This window comes from Heteronotia binoei, chromosome 15, assembly GCF_032191835.1.
Source record: "Heteronotia binoei isolate CCM8104 ecotype False Entrance Well chromosome 15, APGP_CSIRO_Hbin_v1, whole genome shotgun sequence".
NCBI lineage: Eukaryota > Metazoa > Chordata > Lepidosauria > Squamata > Gekkonidae > Heteronotia > Heteronotia binoei.
Genome location: NC_083237.1, coordinates 49,320,395 through 49,338,577, shown reverse-complemented (window position 1 = coordinate 49,338,577; position 18,183 = coordinate 49,320,395). Strand labels below are relative to the sequence as shown.

Below are 18,183 nucleotides of genomic sequence, written 5' to 3'. Positions count from 1 at the left end.
GGCATCTAGCTCACGGCCTCTTCCATAGTCTCGTGGCAATGGTGGTGGCTGTGGTAGTATGGGTTGTTGTAATACTGGAGGGGGGTGGAGGTGGCTGCCCCCCTCTTGGGCCCGGTGGCTGCAGCGCTTGTTCTAACTGCCTCCTCACCTCTTGGGCCATGAAAGTAGCGTTGATTTGTATTTCGTCTCTCAACCCTTTCACTATTTCTGCCATCTCGAATCTTACAGTTCGGAGGAATTCCCGAGGGTCTGGGTCCGGATACTCCTCATCCGGGTCTGGGTCAGGGCACGGTCCTCCCCTCTCATCCCAATCATTCCAACCACTCGCCTCCGAGGTGCCCTGGTCACTGTCCTCTCCCATCTTCGAATGCAGGGAAGGCCACTCCAGGATTGCCTCTCTCCAAGCGGGTGCTTCGTCCATCAAGCTAGTTGATCTTCGGGGGACCCACACTTTGGGGGTGATGAACAGCCGCTGTATGTGTAGTGGAGACCCTCTCCCTGCTGCTCTCCGTGCGTTAAGTATGTGCTACGGAGGTTGCTTAGGGCCGGTACCGGGTCTTTGGTCTTCCCCAATCAGTTATTCTGGAGTGTCGGGGGCTTCTCCGTTATCTGGTGCACTCTCCGCCATGTGGTTAGAAAGTTTCCAGTTTGGTTATGTCCCCAAGTGAGATTACTTCCAAAATGTCAAGCATCGATATTTCTCAATAATCAATCTTTTGTTGTAAAATAAAACGTTACTTTATTGTAGAAACTCTGAAGCTTTTACCAAGGACAGAATTCTTGGAAGTAATGACGTATACATGATTATACTGTTACTACATAGGATTAGTTCAAAGGATAACATACAGATGCATTTTGAGTCACGGGTTCAAAGGTTAGTACATAGCATCTAGTTTACTACTAAAGAATGTAGATTATTAAAAACATCTCCTTTTCTCACACTTCTTCCAGACCTGATAAGAACTGTCTGTGTGAATGTGGAGGAGAGGCATCTTACAGCCAGGCTGCAGCGTCAACATCCTTGACTAGATGGATTTACTATTTGCCCAGCGTTTGGGGAAAAGGGAGGGAAGGATAAGAATGGTCTCCTTTCTGTCTAAGAACCCACCATTGTACTTAGAAATATGCATGCTTGACAGTTTCAGTCTCTATGTCCTGTTGTTGGCCCTCCAGAGGAACTGTGTGTGAGACAGGATGCTGGACTAGATGGGCTCTTCTGATGTTCTTATCCATCTCTAGAGGCAGCCCTGAGATTATCTCAGCTGTCAACTTTGCACTATGTGTGAGTGAATCCACAATCTATCCACAGCCCCTCTCTCTCCCTTCTCAGCTGCTTCCTTACCAAAGTTCCCTCTAATTTTTTCCCCTCTACTGTGTGGGGCAGTTCACATCCTGAGCAGTATATAACTTCTGTAATCTTCTTTCATAATTTAAATTTTTATTAATATTTTTCATATAATACAAAATAAAGAACAACCATAAACACATAAGAGGGGAAAAGAAAAAAGGGGAAGCAGCAGTACTATATGCAAATAAATACATAGTAGTGCCACAAAGAAAAGTACAAGCAAACATTCCAAGACACTGTCAATATATCATAAGATCCATGTATTTGGATGGAATTTTACAAGCTTTTGAGTCCTTTCCATTAACATGCTCAAGAAAGACAAACCATCTCTCCAGAAACCAGTTTCCTGATTTAGGATTATCTTGTTGTGCAATATTAATTGCTAATTTATCATGAATAAAGATATCCCAAACTTTGTTAAACCAGGACTTCAACAAAGGAACTGTAGTAGTCTTCCAAAGACTAGCTAAAACAATTTTCCCTGCCAGTAACATTAAGCCTAACAACTCCTGAAGAGAAGAGAGATTTAAATCTGGCCAAAAATCAACAAAATTGATTCTGGTATGAATGGTATAGAGAAACCAACTATTTCTTCTATTTTTCCCAGGATACTCTTCCAAAAAACCCCGACTTTGGGACATTCCCACCAATTGCTGTAATCTTAAAAAATGGGATGCTGAGCAGGGACTTCTGTGTTAATGGGCAGGTGCTCACACGCATCACTTACAGGGAGATTTTATTCAGAATATTTAGTCCCTTCACTTGGGGCCTTTATCCTCCTTCACCTGGCCATTCCTAATTCCTATTTCTCTACTTCTCCTCTAGAAGAGACCTTTACCCCCAAGAATCCCTCTGCTCTACGAGGAGTAGGGTTCAAGAAATATCTGGGGACTGTAGGGGTGGTGCCAGGAGCCAAGGGGGTGACAAGCACAACTGAGCTCCAAAGGGAGTTCTGGCAATCTCATTTAAAGAGACTGCACACCTTTTAAATGCCTTCTCTCCATTTGGAAATAATGAAGGATAGGGGCATCTTTTTTTGGGACTCATAGAATTGGACCGCCTGGTCCAATCTTTTTGACACTTGGGGGGTGTTTTGAGAAGAGGCACTGGAAGGTATGCTGAAAATGTAGTGCTTCTACCTCAAAAAACAGCCCCCCCCAAGCCCCAAATACCCACAGATCAATTCTCCATTATACCCTTTGGGAATTGGTCTTCACAGAGTGTAATGGAGTGTCTAGCAAACATTTCCCTCCCCCCCACTTTTGGACGACCCTGAAGCTGGGGGGGGGGGGCGGTCTCCAGACTGGGGGATCCCCTGCCCCCAACTGGGGATTGCCAACCCTAGCAAAGAGTCAAGACTATCCCTTCTGATAGTGCCACTCTTGCTGTTACTGCCCCACCTGGCTCTTTTCTCAGCCCTGCCACTGGGCTGTTGCCCTCCTTAGGGTTGTGCCTATGTTGCACCTCTTCTCCCTTGGGGGTGGAGAGCTGTGGGCTGTGATAGTGGGCTATCACTAAAGTAAATACATCAAGATGTGTAGCCATATTAGTCTCTCTTCCGAGGTCGGTAAAATGAGTACCCAGCTTGCTTAGGGGTAAAGAGTAGATGACTGGGGAAGGCAATGGCAAGCCACCCTCTAAAAAGTCTACCGTGAAAACATGACGCGGTGTCACCCCAGAGTTGGAAACGACTGGTGCTTGCACAGGGGACTACCTTTACCTTTTAGCAGCAGAGAAGAGTAAGAGTCCAGTAATGCCTTAACAAAATTTGTGGCAGGGTAGGAGGTTTCGTGAGTCGCTGCTTATCCAAAGAAGTGAGCCATAATTTACAAAAGCTCATATGTACCCTACTACAAATTTTGTTGGTCTTTAAGGTGTTATTGGACTTTTACTCTTTTCTACTGCTAAAGTAAATGCATAAATCGATAGCAGGCTGAAGGAAGAGCCAAACACTCGACTCAAGTAAGACATGAGTTGCTGTCGGCTGCTGCAGGGGGGCAAAGCCAGCCACAAAATGATTTTCCACAGCTTAACTTCAGCAACACACTGCAGATCCTCGTGCTTCGGTGGCAGCTGCTGCCAAAGCAACATTTTAAAGAATCTGAACAGCCAATCAAATTTCCAATATTCAGAAGCCACCCACTTCCTAAAAGCACTTGGGCACCAGAAAAAAGTGTTGGAGGAGGCCGATGGGCACCACATGGGGGACCCCTGCTTTAGAGCAAGGTTGCTTCCCTGCAGAGGTTTTGCCCCAGGTTGATAGGCTTCCAAAGTAGAACTGGCTTATCTGAAGCATCCGCATGATGACGTCTCCTAATTGTCTTCTGTCCAGGTTTTCCCTTGCTTTGCTGCAGTCTTTCCCAAACCTGGTATGAGGCAACCTTTTGGGAAATATTTCAGTCAAAGTGTGATGCACACACCACGTGGATGGAAAGTTGTGCATTGTCTAAGACAGGGGGCCCCAGTGGTTTTGGGATGATTCAGTTATGCACTTTATTTCTATTAGTTCGGTGTGGTGGTTAAGTGTGCATACTCTTATTTGGGAGAAACAGGTTTTATTTCCCACTCCTTCACTTGCAGCTGCTGGAATGGCCTTGGGTCAGCCATAGCACTCACAGAGGTGTCCTTGAAAGGGCAGCTTCTGGGGAGAGCTCTCTGAGTCCCACCCACCTCATAGGGTGTCTGTTGTAGGGGAGGAAGGTAAAGGAGATTGTGAGCTGCTTTGAGATTCAAAGTGGAGGGCAGGATATAAATCCAATGTCGTCGTTTTCTTCTTCGTCTTCCATTGTAATATATAATGAAATGATTATACAACTCATGGCCCAGTTTCTAACAGGCTACGGACAGATACTGGTCCATGGCCCAGTGATTGGGGACCCCTGGTCTAAGACTCTGCCTGCATCAGTGCTATTTTCCTTGCTGGATTTCCCTGTGTCCCCCCCCCCCCCCCCCCGGGAAGCACTACTTTTGCAGACCTTTTTTCCAGGCTGTTCCCTCCTTTTTTTGGAACTGCAACTTGTCAGATCACTATAGTACAATATTGCTAGAATGACCTACTGCCAATATTCCCTCTAAGCAGTGGAGTCTTGTGAGCAAAAATTCTCATTGGCGAGCTACTGGCATTAAAGTTGAGAGCTACTGCATAAATTAGTTTGTTCTGGGATCATTTTTCCTGAGCGAAGACAAAAATGTGTGAGGCTAAAAAACTGTGAGCTAGCTCACACTAAGTCAGCTTAGAGGGAAAACTGCCTACTGCCATGATCTACTAGTTCCTCTGAACTTCCAGCTTTCATTTTTAAAAAAATGTCTCTAGGCCTTTTTGTCGTACTCCATAACAAAAAGGGCTGGAGATTTCTTTTGAATGTAAGATGAAAATTCAGTATTAGATCATGGCACTAGATGGTTATGTTACAATGCCATTAGTACAACAGGATTTTTAAACACCTGAAAAAAAGCCATTCATGGAGGAGGGGAAAATCCAGTTAAAATGGTGGCTGAAGGAGGAAAGTGAACACAAAAGTGCTGTGTATGGATGGGTCATTTTCAGTGTAAAGGACAGAGAAACAGAGAATTTTTGCCATGTAAATGCACTCTAGATTTTCTCTGGGCATTGTTAATTTTTTGCCTCTTGCTTTTCCATTTTTTGTGGATGCATCAGAAATTCTTTGAGTGCTGAAATGATTTTTAAAAACTAGTCTTCGGGCAGAAAAAAACTGGAAAAGTTATAGATGCATTATGTAGTCTGGGAAAGTCTTTTAATGGAGAATGGAAAAGAAACCAGAAATGTGTTTCTGGTTGGGGTGAAGGGGTGGGGGTAGCGATGGGGAACAAAGATTTTTGTCTGGTTTTCACAGGGTTCCCCCCCCCTCCTCTTCTTTTTTTTTAAAGTGGGGGGTGGAAATTGTAATGAAATCTGTAGCTTGAATGCTGCTCCGTGTCCCTGAATGAATGGAGGAGCCATTGTTTAAAGAGTCTGGAATGCAAGGAATGCCGTGCTATAGGAAGGGGGTCAGAAGGATTTAAGCTGATAGAGGAAAACATGTGTCTATAACCAATTCCTATCCCAGCCCCAGAAGGAAGGTGCAGTTTTAAGCAGAGAAATGGAACCTCTTTACTCAACAGCTCTTATTCCTCTTCAGCTTTACTCTTTGGCTGCTTGTTCTCAGAGAGTCACGTTTCTTGTGTGGGCCGCAAACCTGTGTCGATTTCAGCAGTGTGATTAACCAACTGAAATATTTAACTAAAGATTAAAATATGTTATTCCAGCCACATGCTAAGGCAAATATGCTGGGTTAAACTTCTTGGGGAGGGGGGGAGGGTGACAGGATTTCACTTTTGCTTTTCCCTCTCAGGTTTGTATAATATGCCTTTCAGAGACGAGCAGTAATATCTTTCCTTCTTATCATAGGTAACTGTCCATCCCTTGAGATAAATACAGATGATATGTTGGTTAAACAAACAAAACAACAGATTTTCAACAATATTGATGTGCTTTGAACTGGTTGGATTTTGGGAAGGGGAGAAGCCATTTTGAGTTTTGCATGGTATTATAATAAGAAAGAGCCAGTTTGGTGTAGTGGTTAAGTGTGTGGACTCTTATCTGAGAAAACTGGGTTTGATTCCCCACTCCTCCACTTGCAGCGGCTGGAATGGCCTTGGGTCAGCCATAGCTCTCGTAGGAGTTGTTCTTGAAAGGGCAGCTTCTGTGAGAGTCCTCTCAGCCCCACCCACCTCACAGGGTGTCTGTTGTGGGGGAGGAAGATAAAGGATATTGTGAGCCGCTCTGAGACTCTGAGATTCGGAGTGGAGGACGGGATATAAATCCAATATCATCTTCGTCTAAAAAAAATACTCTCTGTTTTCAAGTGTTGTAAAAAAAAAAGAATTAAAGATTGTCTGGCATTCTACCCAGGAGTGATACATTCCATTCGAAGTGTTCCCTGATTTTGGCAAACATTCTTTCCTAATCCTCAGCATGGAAGAGCAGAGGGGATTTAGATGGGTATAACTTTGTCTAGGATTTCACTGTTAATCTGAAACCAGTGTTTCATTTTGGTTCACTCTGATAATGTCTTCTGCTTCCGATAATGTCTTTGCTTGCTGAACGTCTGCCCCAATCAGCTAGGGAATGATTATAGGGCAAGATGTGTAGTTATACCTGTGATGGGCTGCAGGGTATGGTCTGATCCCTGAACAACTATATCACAGTGGCACAGCCATATCAACTCCTCTGCAGGACGGTAGAGATCCAGAAAGACTGCAGTAGTTTGGGGCAGACAGCTTTATCGCTGAGTCTCTTAAGGAGTCAGATGTCCTTAAGAATCTGGAGTGACTTTTGATCCAGTTGACCGAAGAAATGGCTTTGAATTATAATGCTGCCAAATGGCCAGTAAGGCACCTAACACATTTTTATTCTGCTCTTCCTCTCAGGTTTACATGGATCCTCTGCCTCATGCCCCTGTGAGGTTGGTTAGGCTGAGAGAGAAAGACTGGCCCAGGGTCTCCCAGAGAGTTTTGTGACCAGTGTGGCAAACTGGTTAGGTCTTGGAGGTTCAAATTTCCACTCCACTGTAGAAGCTCAGTGAGGTGAGGTGCTGTGGCTCAGTGGTAGAGCATCTTCTTAGCATGCAGGAGGTCCCAGGTTCAGTCCCCAGCATCTCTAGCTAAAGACCAGGCAGGAGGTAATGTGAAACCCCCCTGCCTGAGATCCTGGAGAACACTGCCAGTAGACAGTACTGACGTTGTTGGGCCAAGAGTCTGATTCAGTATAAGGCAGCTTCATGTGACCATGCTCTAATCACTCGCTGTCTGTCCAACCTGCTTCACATGGTTGTTATGAGGATAAAATGGAGTGAAATATAGGAAACATATGCCATTATGAGCTCCTATGGAGAAGGGAAGGATAAAGTGTAAATAAATGACAGAGTAGGAATTTGAGCCTGGATTGTCTCCCGTTCTGGTCTTGGACTCTAATCACTACACCACCATTGCTGCTCTATATTACATTGTTCATCTTTCCTTAGGGCAGGATATCCTGTACCTAAAGATATGAATTCATATACCAACACAGGTGTGGGCTGGAAGAATTTGGAGCACCTGTTCATTTGAAACAATATGATGGTATCGGCCAAGATCTCGAAATACCACTGACCAATACTCCCTCTAGGCTGTGGAGACTTGTGTGTGCAAAAATTGTACTTTGAGAGCTACTGACATTAAAATTGTAAGCCACTGCATAAATTAGTTTGCTCTGAGGCCATTTTTTCTGAGCTAGGACAAAAATGCATGAGCTGGAGGCTAAAAAATTGTGAGCTAGCTCATGTTAACTCAACTTAGAGGGACCACTGGCACTGACTAGCACCTGAGAACTTTAAATCACCAGATGTATTTAAGTGTACATTATGTGGAAATACTTGTGAGAAAACACTGTGGTAACTACCGACCTGTCAGTTTGACATCTATACCTGGAACAGTCAGTCTTGGAACATTTAGAAATGATGGCTGTGATTACAAAGAGCCAACATGAGGTGCGCAAGAACAAGTCATGTCAGACTAACATCTCTTTTTTTGAGAAAATTACTACCTTGGTGGATCAAGGGAATGCTGTAGACAACCGTTTATCTTGATTTCAGTAAAACTTTTGATAAGATTCCATATAATATTCTTGTTGACAAATTGGTAAGATGTGGTTTAAATCCTGTTACTATTAGGTTGATCTGTAACTGGTTGACAGATAGCACCCAGAGTGCTTGTGGATGGTTTCTCGTCCTCTTGGAGAGGAGTGACAGGTAGAGTGCCTCAAGGTCTGTGCTGGAACCTGTTTTGTTCAACATCTTTATAAATTATTTGGATGAAGGAATAGAGGGAATGCTTATTAAATTTTCAGATGATGCTAAATTGGGAGGGATTGCAAATACAGTAGAAAACAGAGAAAGGATACAGGCTGGAAAACTGGGCATTTTTGTAGGAAAAATCAAATGCATCATTATAGGATGGGAGAGACTTGTCATGGCAGTAATATGCATGAAAAGGATCTAAGGGTCTAAGTGGACCATACACTGAACATGAGTCAGCAGTGTGATGCAGTAGCTAAAAAGGCAAATGCAGTTTTGGGCTGTATCAACAGAAGTACAGTGTCCAGATCATGTGAAGTGATGGTATCACTTTACTCTGCTCTGGTTAGAGTATTGTGTTGTTTTGAGTGCCACAGTTTAAGAAGGGTATAGACAAGCTGGAACATGTCCAGAGGAGGGCAATGAAAATGGTGAGAGGTCTGGAGGCCAAATCCTAAGATGAAAGGCTGAAGGAAATGGGTATGATTTGCTTGGAGAGGAGATGACTGAGAGGTGATATGATCACCATCTTCAAGTACTTGAAGAGCTGTCATATAAGAGGATGGTTTAGAATTGTTTTCTGCGGCCCCAGAAGGTTGGACAGGAGCCAACAGGTTGAAATTAAATCAGAAGATATTTATGTTGTAAACATTAGGAATACCTTCCTGAGAGAGCAGTTCCTCAGTGGAACAGGCTTCCTCAGGAGTTGGTGGGCTCTCCATCTTTTGAGGTTTTTAAACAGGCTAGGTTGCTATCTGACAGCAGTGCTGATTCTGTGAACTTAGGGGGAGGTATTTCTGAATTTCCTGCATTGTGCAGGGGCTTGGACTTCTTAAAAAACATCTGGCTCACCTTCTTCATTCAGTGAAGTTCCTTGGGCTCCAATTGGCTGTCAAGCAATTTCCATGAGGCCTAAATCACAAGGATTGGTTCCGAGCCCTGGAGGAGGGTTGGGACTTTTAGCTTTAAATAGGAGGTTAGGCAGGTTCATAAAGGAGAAATCTATCAATGGCTACTAGTCAGGGTAAGTAAGTGGAACTTCCATATTCAGAGTCAGTAAACCTCTCAATACCGGAGCTAGAATAACAAGGGAGGGCTTTGGCCGCTATCCCCTATTTGTTGGTGTTCCATGGCAACTGGTTGGCCATTATGTGAAAGAGGATGCAGGACTGGACGGACAACTGGTCTTGGGCACTTCTTATTCCTTAGGACTGGGCATATAACTAAACAGCCTGTCACAGAATCATAACATTGGAAGAGGTTTATGAGCCATCTAGCCCAATGTCCTGCTCAGTGTACAAAAGCCAAAGCTCAAGCATCTTTGAGACATCCAGAAATGGAGAGCCCAACCCCTCCTTAGATAATGTCACGGGCCAGAACATGGACTCCTTGTCAGGCAAAGAAACCAAGACTTATATGAGGATGAGCCTGGGCACCTTGCACCACCCCAGAAGGAGGCAGTTGAGATACCTCAAGGAGCCCGCTTTGATTTACTTAAGATGCCCCAAAAGTCTAAGTCAGCTCCTTCACCCTGGGATACCTCCCTGCCTTCTGACTGGGACATGGACCATTGGCACCAGAGCCCACTACAGCGCCTGAGGTCTCTCCCCAACTGATCCCTCAAGCCTCACAAATCCCTGAACCACCCCAACTCCACCAGAGTACTCACTACTGTAACCAAGTATGGCACCTTTAAGAGCCAGTAACCTGCTCCTTGATGGCTGGGGCTTGCATCTGTGGGAGTCGGGAAGCAAGACACGACGACCGTGGGTGAAAGCTGACCTCCTGAGGCAGGAGCGCTGCTTTATTTAAACTCTAGGCGTTGGCTCAGGTAATGATTGATAACCTTTGGCCACAGTGCAGCGCAAGTGCAAAGTACATACACACGAGGCAGTTCCTGATAGGGCAACGTGGGGTGCAGGCTGCACAGGCTTCCACGTGGTTTGCCAGCGTGGTGTCTGGTACATTTCCTGCACCCTACATCTCCCCCTTTTTGTTTTTAAGCTGATAATAAGCATAATACAATGCACGCCGTTGCCATGTTTCCTTAGAACGCGTATACATTTGCAGCAAATTAGGAAGGCACTGAATACAACAACCAGTAATAATTAAAAAAACAACAATAACAATTATAGCACAAATCAATTGTCGGAGCCAAGTAAGGTTTGGGAGCAGGGAGGTTAGCCAAGCAAAAGGGTCCCAATCAGGACGGAGTGCATTATTCGCAACGAGGCTGTGCAAGTGCTTCAATTCTTCCTCGATGGTCCGGTTGAAGTCTTGAAACCGTACCTCACAGGCTGCTGGCCCAACAATCTTGCAAAACCCTCCTTGGCGTGCCAACAGATAGTCCAGGGCAAGCCGGTGCTGCAACTGTATTTGGTGCAGACTGAAGATTTCATTCTGCAGATCACGAATAATGGAGGTGGTTGCATTAATGGATTGTTCTAGACGGCAGGTGAGTCCAATGATGGAAGCGCGGTTCTCCTGCGCTACTATATTAGAATAGCCGCCTAAGGTTAAAATGCCTGTGAGACTTGCAGCGGCCGCCCGCCCCGTTCCCCACTTCTCGGGACCCCCACTTTATCAAGGGAGCAGGCCCCAGCCACGCAGGATCGGGCGCGCGGCGATAATAAACCAATGGCCGGGCCAAGGGGGTCTCTTGCTGAAAATGGCGTTGAGCACGCGTATACGACGACTGCTGAGAAAAACATAAATTCAAGTGATTAATAGTAAAGAGGGTTTGTGCTAAGAGCATTTCACAGGAGACAGCGGAGGGGGGTTCTCCCCCTTTCTGTTTTTCAAGAACAGCCAGGGCAGTTTTCAAGGTACGGTTGGCACGCTCCACAATAGCTTGACCTGTGGAATTAAAGGGAATACCGAAGAGATGCCGGACGTCCCAGCGGGCACAAAACTCAGCAAAGGCGGAGCTGCAGTAAGCAGGTCCATTGTCTGTTTTCAGGGTGGCGGGACGGCCCATGACAGCCATGGCGCGAACAAAATGGGAAATCACCTGTTTAACAGTCTCCCCACGTTGGGGGGAGGCAAAAATGTAGCCGGAATAGGTATCTATGCACACGTGAAGATACTTCCAGGGGGCGAAGGCAGGAAAGTGAGTGACATCCATCTGCCAGAGATCGTTGGCAGCGGTACCCCTGGGATTTACGCCCATGGAGGGGTGGGAAGCAATGGCAGAGCACAGGGGGCATTGCTGCACTATCGCCTTGGCTTCCCTGAGGGGCAGATGAAACGCTTTCGCCAGAGAGCGAGCGTTTTGGTGGTGGAGATCATGAGACTGGATGGCGTTAATAGCTCTTAAATCATGTAGTAAGCGCCATTTCCCAGATTACTTTTTAATAACAAAAACAGGAGAATTAAAAGGCGAGGTAGAGGTCGTGAGGTGGCCTGCGGTCACTTGCTCCTCGACCAGGGAGTGCAAAGCCTGTAATTTTTCACGGGGCAGCGGCCATTCTTCTACCCAAACGGGTTCTTGAGAAAGCCAAGAAAGGGCCACTGCGGAAGGCTTGGCCATTACTCATCAAGAATCAGGCTTGCTTTTAGCTGATTGAGAAGATCCCTCCCCCAGAGATTTAACCCCAGCGGGACCACAACGGGCTGAATATAGCCCAAAAGAGTTGCCGTGTGCGGGGAAGCGACGGGGAGGGACCGCTGACTTTGACGGGCGGCCCTGGTCCCACCAACACCATGCACCGCTGGACTATCATCTAACGGCCATTCGGCCGGCCATTGAGCAGAATCAATAACAGAAATGTCAGCTCCGGTGTCCAGAAGGCCCTCAAAGGGTTTTCCGTTGACCAAATAGGTTCGTAAAGGCTTGGAAGCAAGAATCTCTTGGTTCACCAGAGCGATCTGAAAAACAGAAGAAGAAGAGAAACCACCCTCGCGCCCCCTTATGGGAAGCGCGTGAACGACAGGAGTCCCGGGCGGAAGTGAAAAAGGGAGTTGGCTCCATGCTTGCACTAGGAGCGGCACCCCCGGGGGAGGGGCTTCCTCACAAGAAGGAATGATGAACACTCCCTGTTCCCCCATCTCATGCAGGGGTAAAAGCAAGGCTGATTTTCCAGCTCTGCGAAGGCCCCTGAGCCGTAGAGCTGGTCGGCTGTAATTTGTGCGGTGCCAGCAGCAACAGCGGCAGCCCGATATTCACTATCCCAAACAACGTACTGTGAAGGAGACAGGATCATACGGGCGAGAGTTTTCCAGTCATAAGGCAACATGGCGTAGCCAGTCGCAATGCCCTCCAAGGTGCCTTGCACAAAAGTGGATTTTAGCCCATAATCTTTAATAGATTTATTCAACTCTCTCAGAACAGAATAAGGTAGCCCTGTCCAGGTCACCTGAACTCGGTTAGGGTGATTAGGATCTGGTCCCCGTGTTATGGGGAACAGCCCTGGGGATTCCCCACCCCAATCCTCTGACAAGTCCAGTTCCCCTGCCTCTCGGGCTCGAGCCAAAGAGCGTTCTAAGGGACTGAGAAGGATGGCGGGAGAGGACTGGGGCACCGGGAGGGCTGAGCCCAGCGGCTCACTGGGAGACACAACCGTCTGGGGAGCTCCTGCGGGAGCTGAGGCCTCTGACCAAGGGGCCAGGGCCGGGTAGAGATAAGGAGGGGGTTCACCCGACGTCTCAGGGGGCTTACAGAGGATGTTATCAGCCGGAGTGAACTGGCAAATAGCATGATGAATCCGCTGCCAGGTTATGAGCAGAGACATAGGAGCGCGGGGTTCCTGCCGCAACTCCGCTCCGATTTTCCCCCAGTCACTGGGCTTCATGGAACCACATTGTGGATACCATGGACACTGGCAGTCTATCTCCCGCAGGAGCTCAAGGATCTCTTTCCCTGACGGGCATCTGTCTGGCTGCTGCGACTGACATAATTTCCTTAGTTCATCTGCATGCACAACTTGTTCCTTAGACAACGTTTCCCCCATACTCACCTGAAAGGAGGTGCACCGTGGAGACCGAAGGGTCGGGTGAGCAGAGGCCGGGAGCTGATCACGTCGGGGTCACCAGCTGTGGGAGTCGGGAAGCAAGACACGACGACCGTGGGTGAAAGCTGACCTCCTGAGGCAGGAGCGCTGCTTTATTTAAACTCTAGGCGTTGGCTCAGGTAATGATTGATAACCTTTGGCCACAGTGCAGCGCAAGTGCAAAGTACATACACACGAGGCAGTTCCTGATAGGGCAACGTGGGGTGCAGGCTGCACAGGCTTCCACGTGGTTTGCCAGCGTGGTGTCTGGTACATTTCCTGCACCCTACATGCATCGCCACTTCCATGCCAAATATTACAATTTTGCACAATTTTATACATAAGTTTTAAATGGAACAAAGTCCTGTCTAGAGAAAGGGAAATGAGAACTCCCCTCAGAGGTTATTAACTTGGAGAGCTAAGCTTGCTTTGTGTTTTAAGTTATCCACACATCCTATTTACCTTACTAAATACTTTGTTTTCTGTTAAATAAACCTTTGTTGTTTGTTTCTACTTGTATATTTTCTGTCAAGTAAAAATAATCTAACACATCTCTGAATTCTCCAATCCGTTTTTAAATCATTCGTTGTTTGCAATGAGCTATTATTGCTGAAACATGTATATACCTTTATGACACTGAAATATCATATTGTCTCTTTAGTGTTTACTTTGTAATATACTAATTAATTATTGCTCAAAGGAAAATTGGATTAAGAATTATTGTGCTTAAGTTATACGCGTAACCCACAAGCTTATTATTATTGGATGTTAATTACTATTCTATATGTTATTGTTTGTTCCTCATGAATTCAATAAAATGTTGATGGGGGGGGGGAGGAAAAACAATGTGATCTCTATTTACCTAACATATAAATACAGCCACAGTCTAGCAGATTTTCAAATAAGAAATTTTAAGGGAGTACAAAGCTGACACACTACCAATCTTTAATTTAAGGCTTGTGCCCTCTTTTTATTTGATTGTGGGAAGTTTGGGTATAAATAACCTATAGGAGAAGCCAGAGTGGGGGACTGGATATTCCTCGGCCCAGAAGGCAATTGCCTCAGGGCCCTCCCCCCCCTCTCCCTGTCATCCCATAGCTGCCACACTATCTAACCCAATCCTGCAGGATTGACTTTGACTTTCTGAACCCTACCCCCTCCCTTTTTACAAATGTAAGTCCCATCTAAAGGAACTGACAATGCAATCCTAAACAGAACTGCACCTCTCCAAGCCTGTTCACTTTAGTGGATTCAAAAGGGTGCAACTCTGTTTAGGATTACACTGGTGAATCGTGCCAAGAGCCCAAGAGAAAACGATTTGGAATGGTAGCCTCTGCAATGCCAGTTAAGCCCGGCATGTAACTGGTCTTTAAAACAGAGCTAGTGTTTCCTTGCAGAATTTGGGATGAGGAGGAGCAGATAGGCTGGCTGCAGAAATCCCGAAGGCCTAGGATGTGATGGGCGAGAAGAGATAAAATATGGGTTTGCATGCGTGAAATAGTCACAGCGGGTCGTGCCCCACATGGCCATGGATCTATTACGGTATTTACATTTCATCACCCCTAAATCACAGCTGCTTGGTGAATTTAGGAATGTCCAGCAAGGCGGAGGCAGTATCCACGATCCACCTGTAGTTGCGTGTGGCAGCTGCTATAGCAGGATAGGTTAATTTTGGCATTGAAAATTCCCAAAGATTCTATTTTGGGAGGCAGGATTTTGGAAGAGTGAGATGAGGGGGGGAAAAGCAGTTAGTAGCTCTTGTCTTTTGAACCTTTTTCATAATCTTCTATTGCTGTTATCCACCCCCACCCCCAGGCTTCAATCTTTCTCAGCCATTAAAATGAGAGCATGTTTTATAGACAACCCCTAGGCCCTTTATAGAGATTCTGTCTCTTTATTGATCCCCTGAGATTCTCACTGACGCTCTCCGAGTGTAATTTTGCTCGTCCCATCTCCTTCCGACGGATGCGATTTTCAGAAAGCTCTGGAGGGTTGTGGAGGAGACGAGGATCCAGATCCTGAATCCTTCAAGCATTAGGAGAGGAGTTTGAATGATGCCTTGGTATTCCAGGATGTGGTTTTCTAGGAGACCGGGGGTGGGCATGGGGGAGAGGGGGAATAACAAAACCATGTCTGATAAAAACTGGTGTCATTACAGTGTGTGCTCTGACCAACATTTGCAAAGAGATATCAAATAATCTACCTTGCAGAATAATTTTAAGACTGGGTTGAAGAACCTGTTCAAGATTGAAGGCTGCCTTTTAAGTTAATGGATTTATGAAGGGTAGAACTCTGTTTAGGATTACAGAGTTTATGATGTGCCAGAGGGATGAGGTAACAGGATGTGATAATGGTTACTATCTGAAATTGGTTTTTTTAAAAGATTGTCCAGTATTTGATATGCAAGTTATTTCAGACAAGGGAAAATGTTTACAGCAAATGAATGGGAGCCATCGTCATGGGTTTGGATAATAAGAGCTAAATTCAGGGAAAAAAGACAAAAAAAATTAACACATTTCCTGCAGCTGCTGTTTGACTTTGGGAAAACAAGACCTATTTAAAAACAACAGGGCTAGTTTGGCCCTTAGAAATTAATCTACCCAAGCAAGTTAGACTAGACCAGGGGTGTCCAAACTTGCTTAATGTAAGAGCGCACAGAATTAATGTCAGATGCTTGAGAGCCATAAGACATGAATGTCAGATGTTTCAGAGCCACAAGACAAGAAGGAGAAAGGCAAATAGATGGGGGAGGGAAGGAGAGGTGGAAAGAAAGCAACTTTAAATGTAATCTCCAAGCCGACTGCTGGCATGACTTGGAGGAGTGATTTAAAGAAAGAAGTGCCTTCTCCAAGCCAGCTGACAGGATGGTGGAGGCTTTGGGAGTTACACAATATGTGTGAAAGAGCCACAGTTTGGCCACCCCTGGACTAGACAGTTTATCTGATGTATCAGGTTTGGACACTGCCACAGTTTTAGATTTGGAATAGGTGTGAGCTTTTTTTGTCCACAAGGTGAACTTCCAGATAATTTTTTAGGAACCAGTTGAGTCCATAGAGGTTTTTCTTTGGTGAGGGGGGGGGGGCAGACCATCACAACCACTTTCTCAGAGTGGCAGAGGACTTATACACCAGATGTGTGGGTGTTGGCTTTTATCTTATCATCCTGCTTAGTTAAGTGCAGTGCCAGTCCAGAGAGAGGAGCTTTCCATTGTAGAAAGAGCCTTTTGTGTAATCACTTTCCTTTTGAAAAAATGTCTTCGGAAAAAAAAAACACTCTGCCCCCCCAACCCCAGGATGTTTTCTCAATAGGATTGTTTGATAGGAAATTCAGTATTACTTACATGTCAATTTTCTCTGAAATGTCTGGGCTCTCCCTGGGAAAAGGGAGGGGGGAATCCCCCCATTACTAAAAAAAAAAATCCATTACTTAAAAATTTACAAGGATGTTACATTTCTAGGAGCTTGGCTGTATGGGCTTCAGAGTGAAGTGCTCATTGGAGATGCCAAGGACTCAGCCTAGGTCCTTATCCACTGACACACTTTCTCTGGCACTTAGTTATACTTCTCTGAAATAGCTCCAAACAAAGGCGGGACAGAAATCTAAACTCCCCCCCCCCCTCTTTATTTTAGAAGCCGCAAGATTCAGATACGAAACATCCCCCCTCAGCTACGATGGGAGGTAAGTGAAGAGACTGAAAAGTAGGTGGTCTAAAAGTGTGTCTGCATCTTCGTAACCTACACTTATATGTGAAGCAATCCGTGATATGTGCAGGTCAAGAACGAGCAGAGCAAGGGTGGAGAGATCCTTTGTTCCTCTATATGTCCTCCTTTGACTGTGCATCTGGTGGCACTCTTCAGAAAACTGTTCTCTTCGTGGAATATCTTAATAGAAAATTGCTTCATAGGGGCTTAGCATTGCCATGCCTGCTGGGGAATTTCCTGGGGTGAACAGGCCTTCAGCATTGCCACCTTTTCCCTGTGTTTTCAACCACCAAGAAGAAGGCTGATGCAAGGACCCAGGGGAAGAGGTTTTCTGAGCTGGGATGAGGGCAGAATAGGCAGCTTTTAGAGCAGGTTGTGGAGTTTGAAGGCTAATGATGTCTGCTCTGAACAGAGCATCTGACTGGAGGTCTGGTAGTAACCAAGATGTCTCCTATTCTCAGGAGTTAAGCCTTGCCTAGGGTGCCAGACATTCTAGGGCCGGCCCTGACTGTTCTTAAAAGCAGGGTGTGCCCCCCCCCAAGTGTCTGTATGTGGAGAGAGACAATTAATTCTCTCCCCCTCCCCCAAATCCCTAATCCAAGAGTTAGTTGTTGGTGGTTAGTCTAAGCTGCCCAAGTTGATCTCCGCAAAGAGAGTATGCAGCTATCTGCCTGCAAGTACCGTTTATCTATTGTGATGTAAATATGGGGCATTGTTTTATTTCAGCATCTCTGCACTTTCTCAGTGTTCAGGGGAAACCTGTTGTCCTCCTTTACCCTACGGCATCTTAGGTGCCCTTGTGAGTAGTCAAGGCTTCAGTGTATGTGAATTCTTGTGTAAACTCAGCAAGTCCTTAAAAGGAGATTAGATAAATTCACGGAGGATGGGTCCATCTGTGGCTACTAGCCATGGTGTCTTGAGGGAACCTCCATAATCAGAAGCACAAAATAGCTGAAACTAGGAGACAACACTGGAGGGAAGGCTTTCAGCCTCTGTGCTTTGTTGGCCTTTTGTAAGAACTGGTGAGACAGGCTTCTGGACAAGATAGTGCCCTGCTGGATCAGACCAGTGATCCATCTAATCCGGCATCCTGTCTCACACAGTAGCCCACCAGGATTCTGGAGGACCAACAGCAAGGCATAGAGCCCAAGGCCTTCCCCTGATGTTGCCTCCTGGCACTGGTGTTCAGAGGTTGACTGCTTCTGAATGAGGAGGTTCCCTTCAGTCTCCACATTCTCTTTAGTCACCCTGCCTAGTTGCCACTGATAGACCTATCCTTCGTGAGCCTGTCTAATCCCCTTCTAAAGCTGTCT

At 45.9% G+C, this 18,183-nt stretch overlaps 1 protein-coding gene across 1 annotated transcript in view; it reads left to right on the top strand.

Annotated features, from left to right (window-relative positions):
- Positions 1 to 18,183, top strand: part of IGF2BP1 (insulin like growth factor 2 mRNA binding protein 1) — a 109,971-nt gene that overhangs the window by 70,432 nt on the left and 21,356 nt on the right. Inside the window, exon 3 of the mRNA XM_060256220.1 lies at positions 16,799 to 16,847. Within this exon, the coding sequence (XP_060112203.1) occupies positions 16,799 to 16,847 (49 nt within the window). The remainder of the gene's footprint in view (positions 1 to 16,798; positions 16,848 to 18,183) is intronic.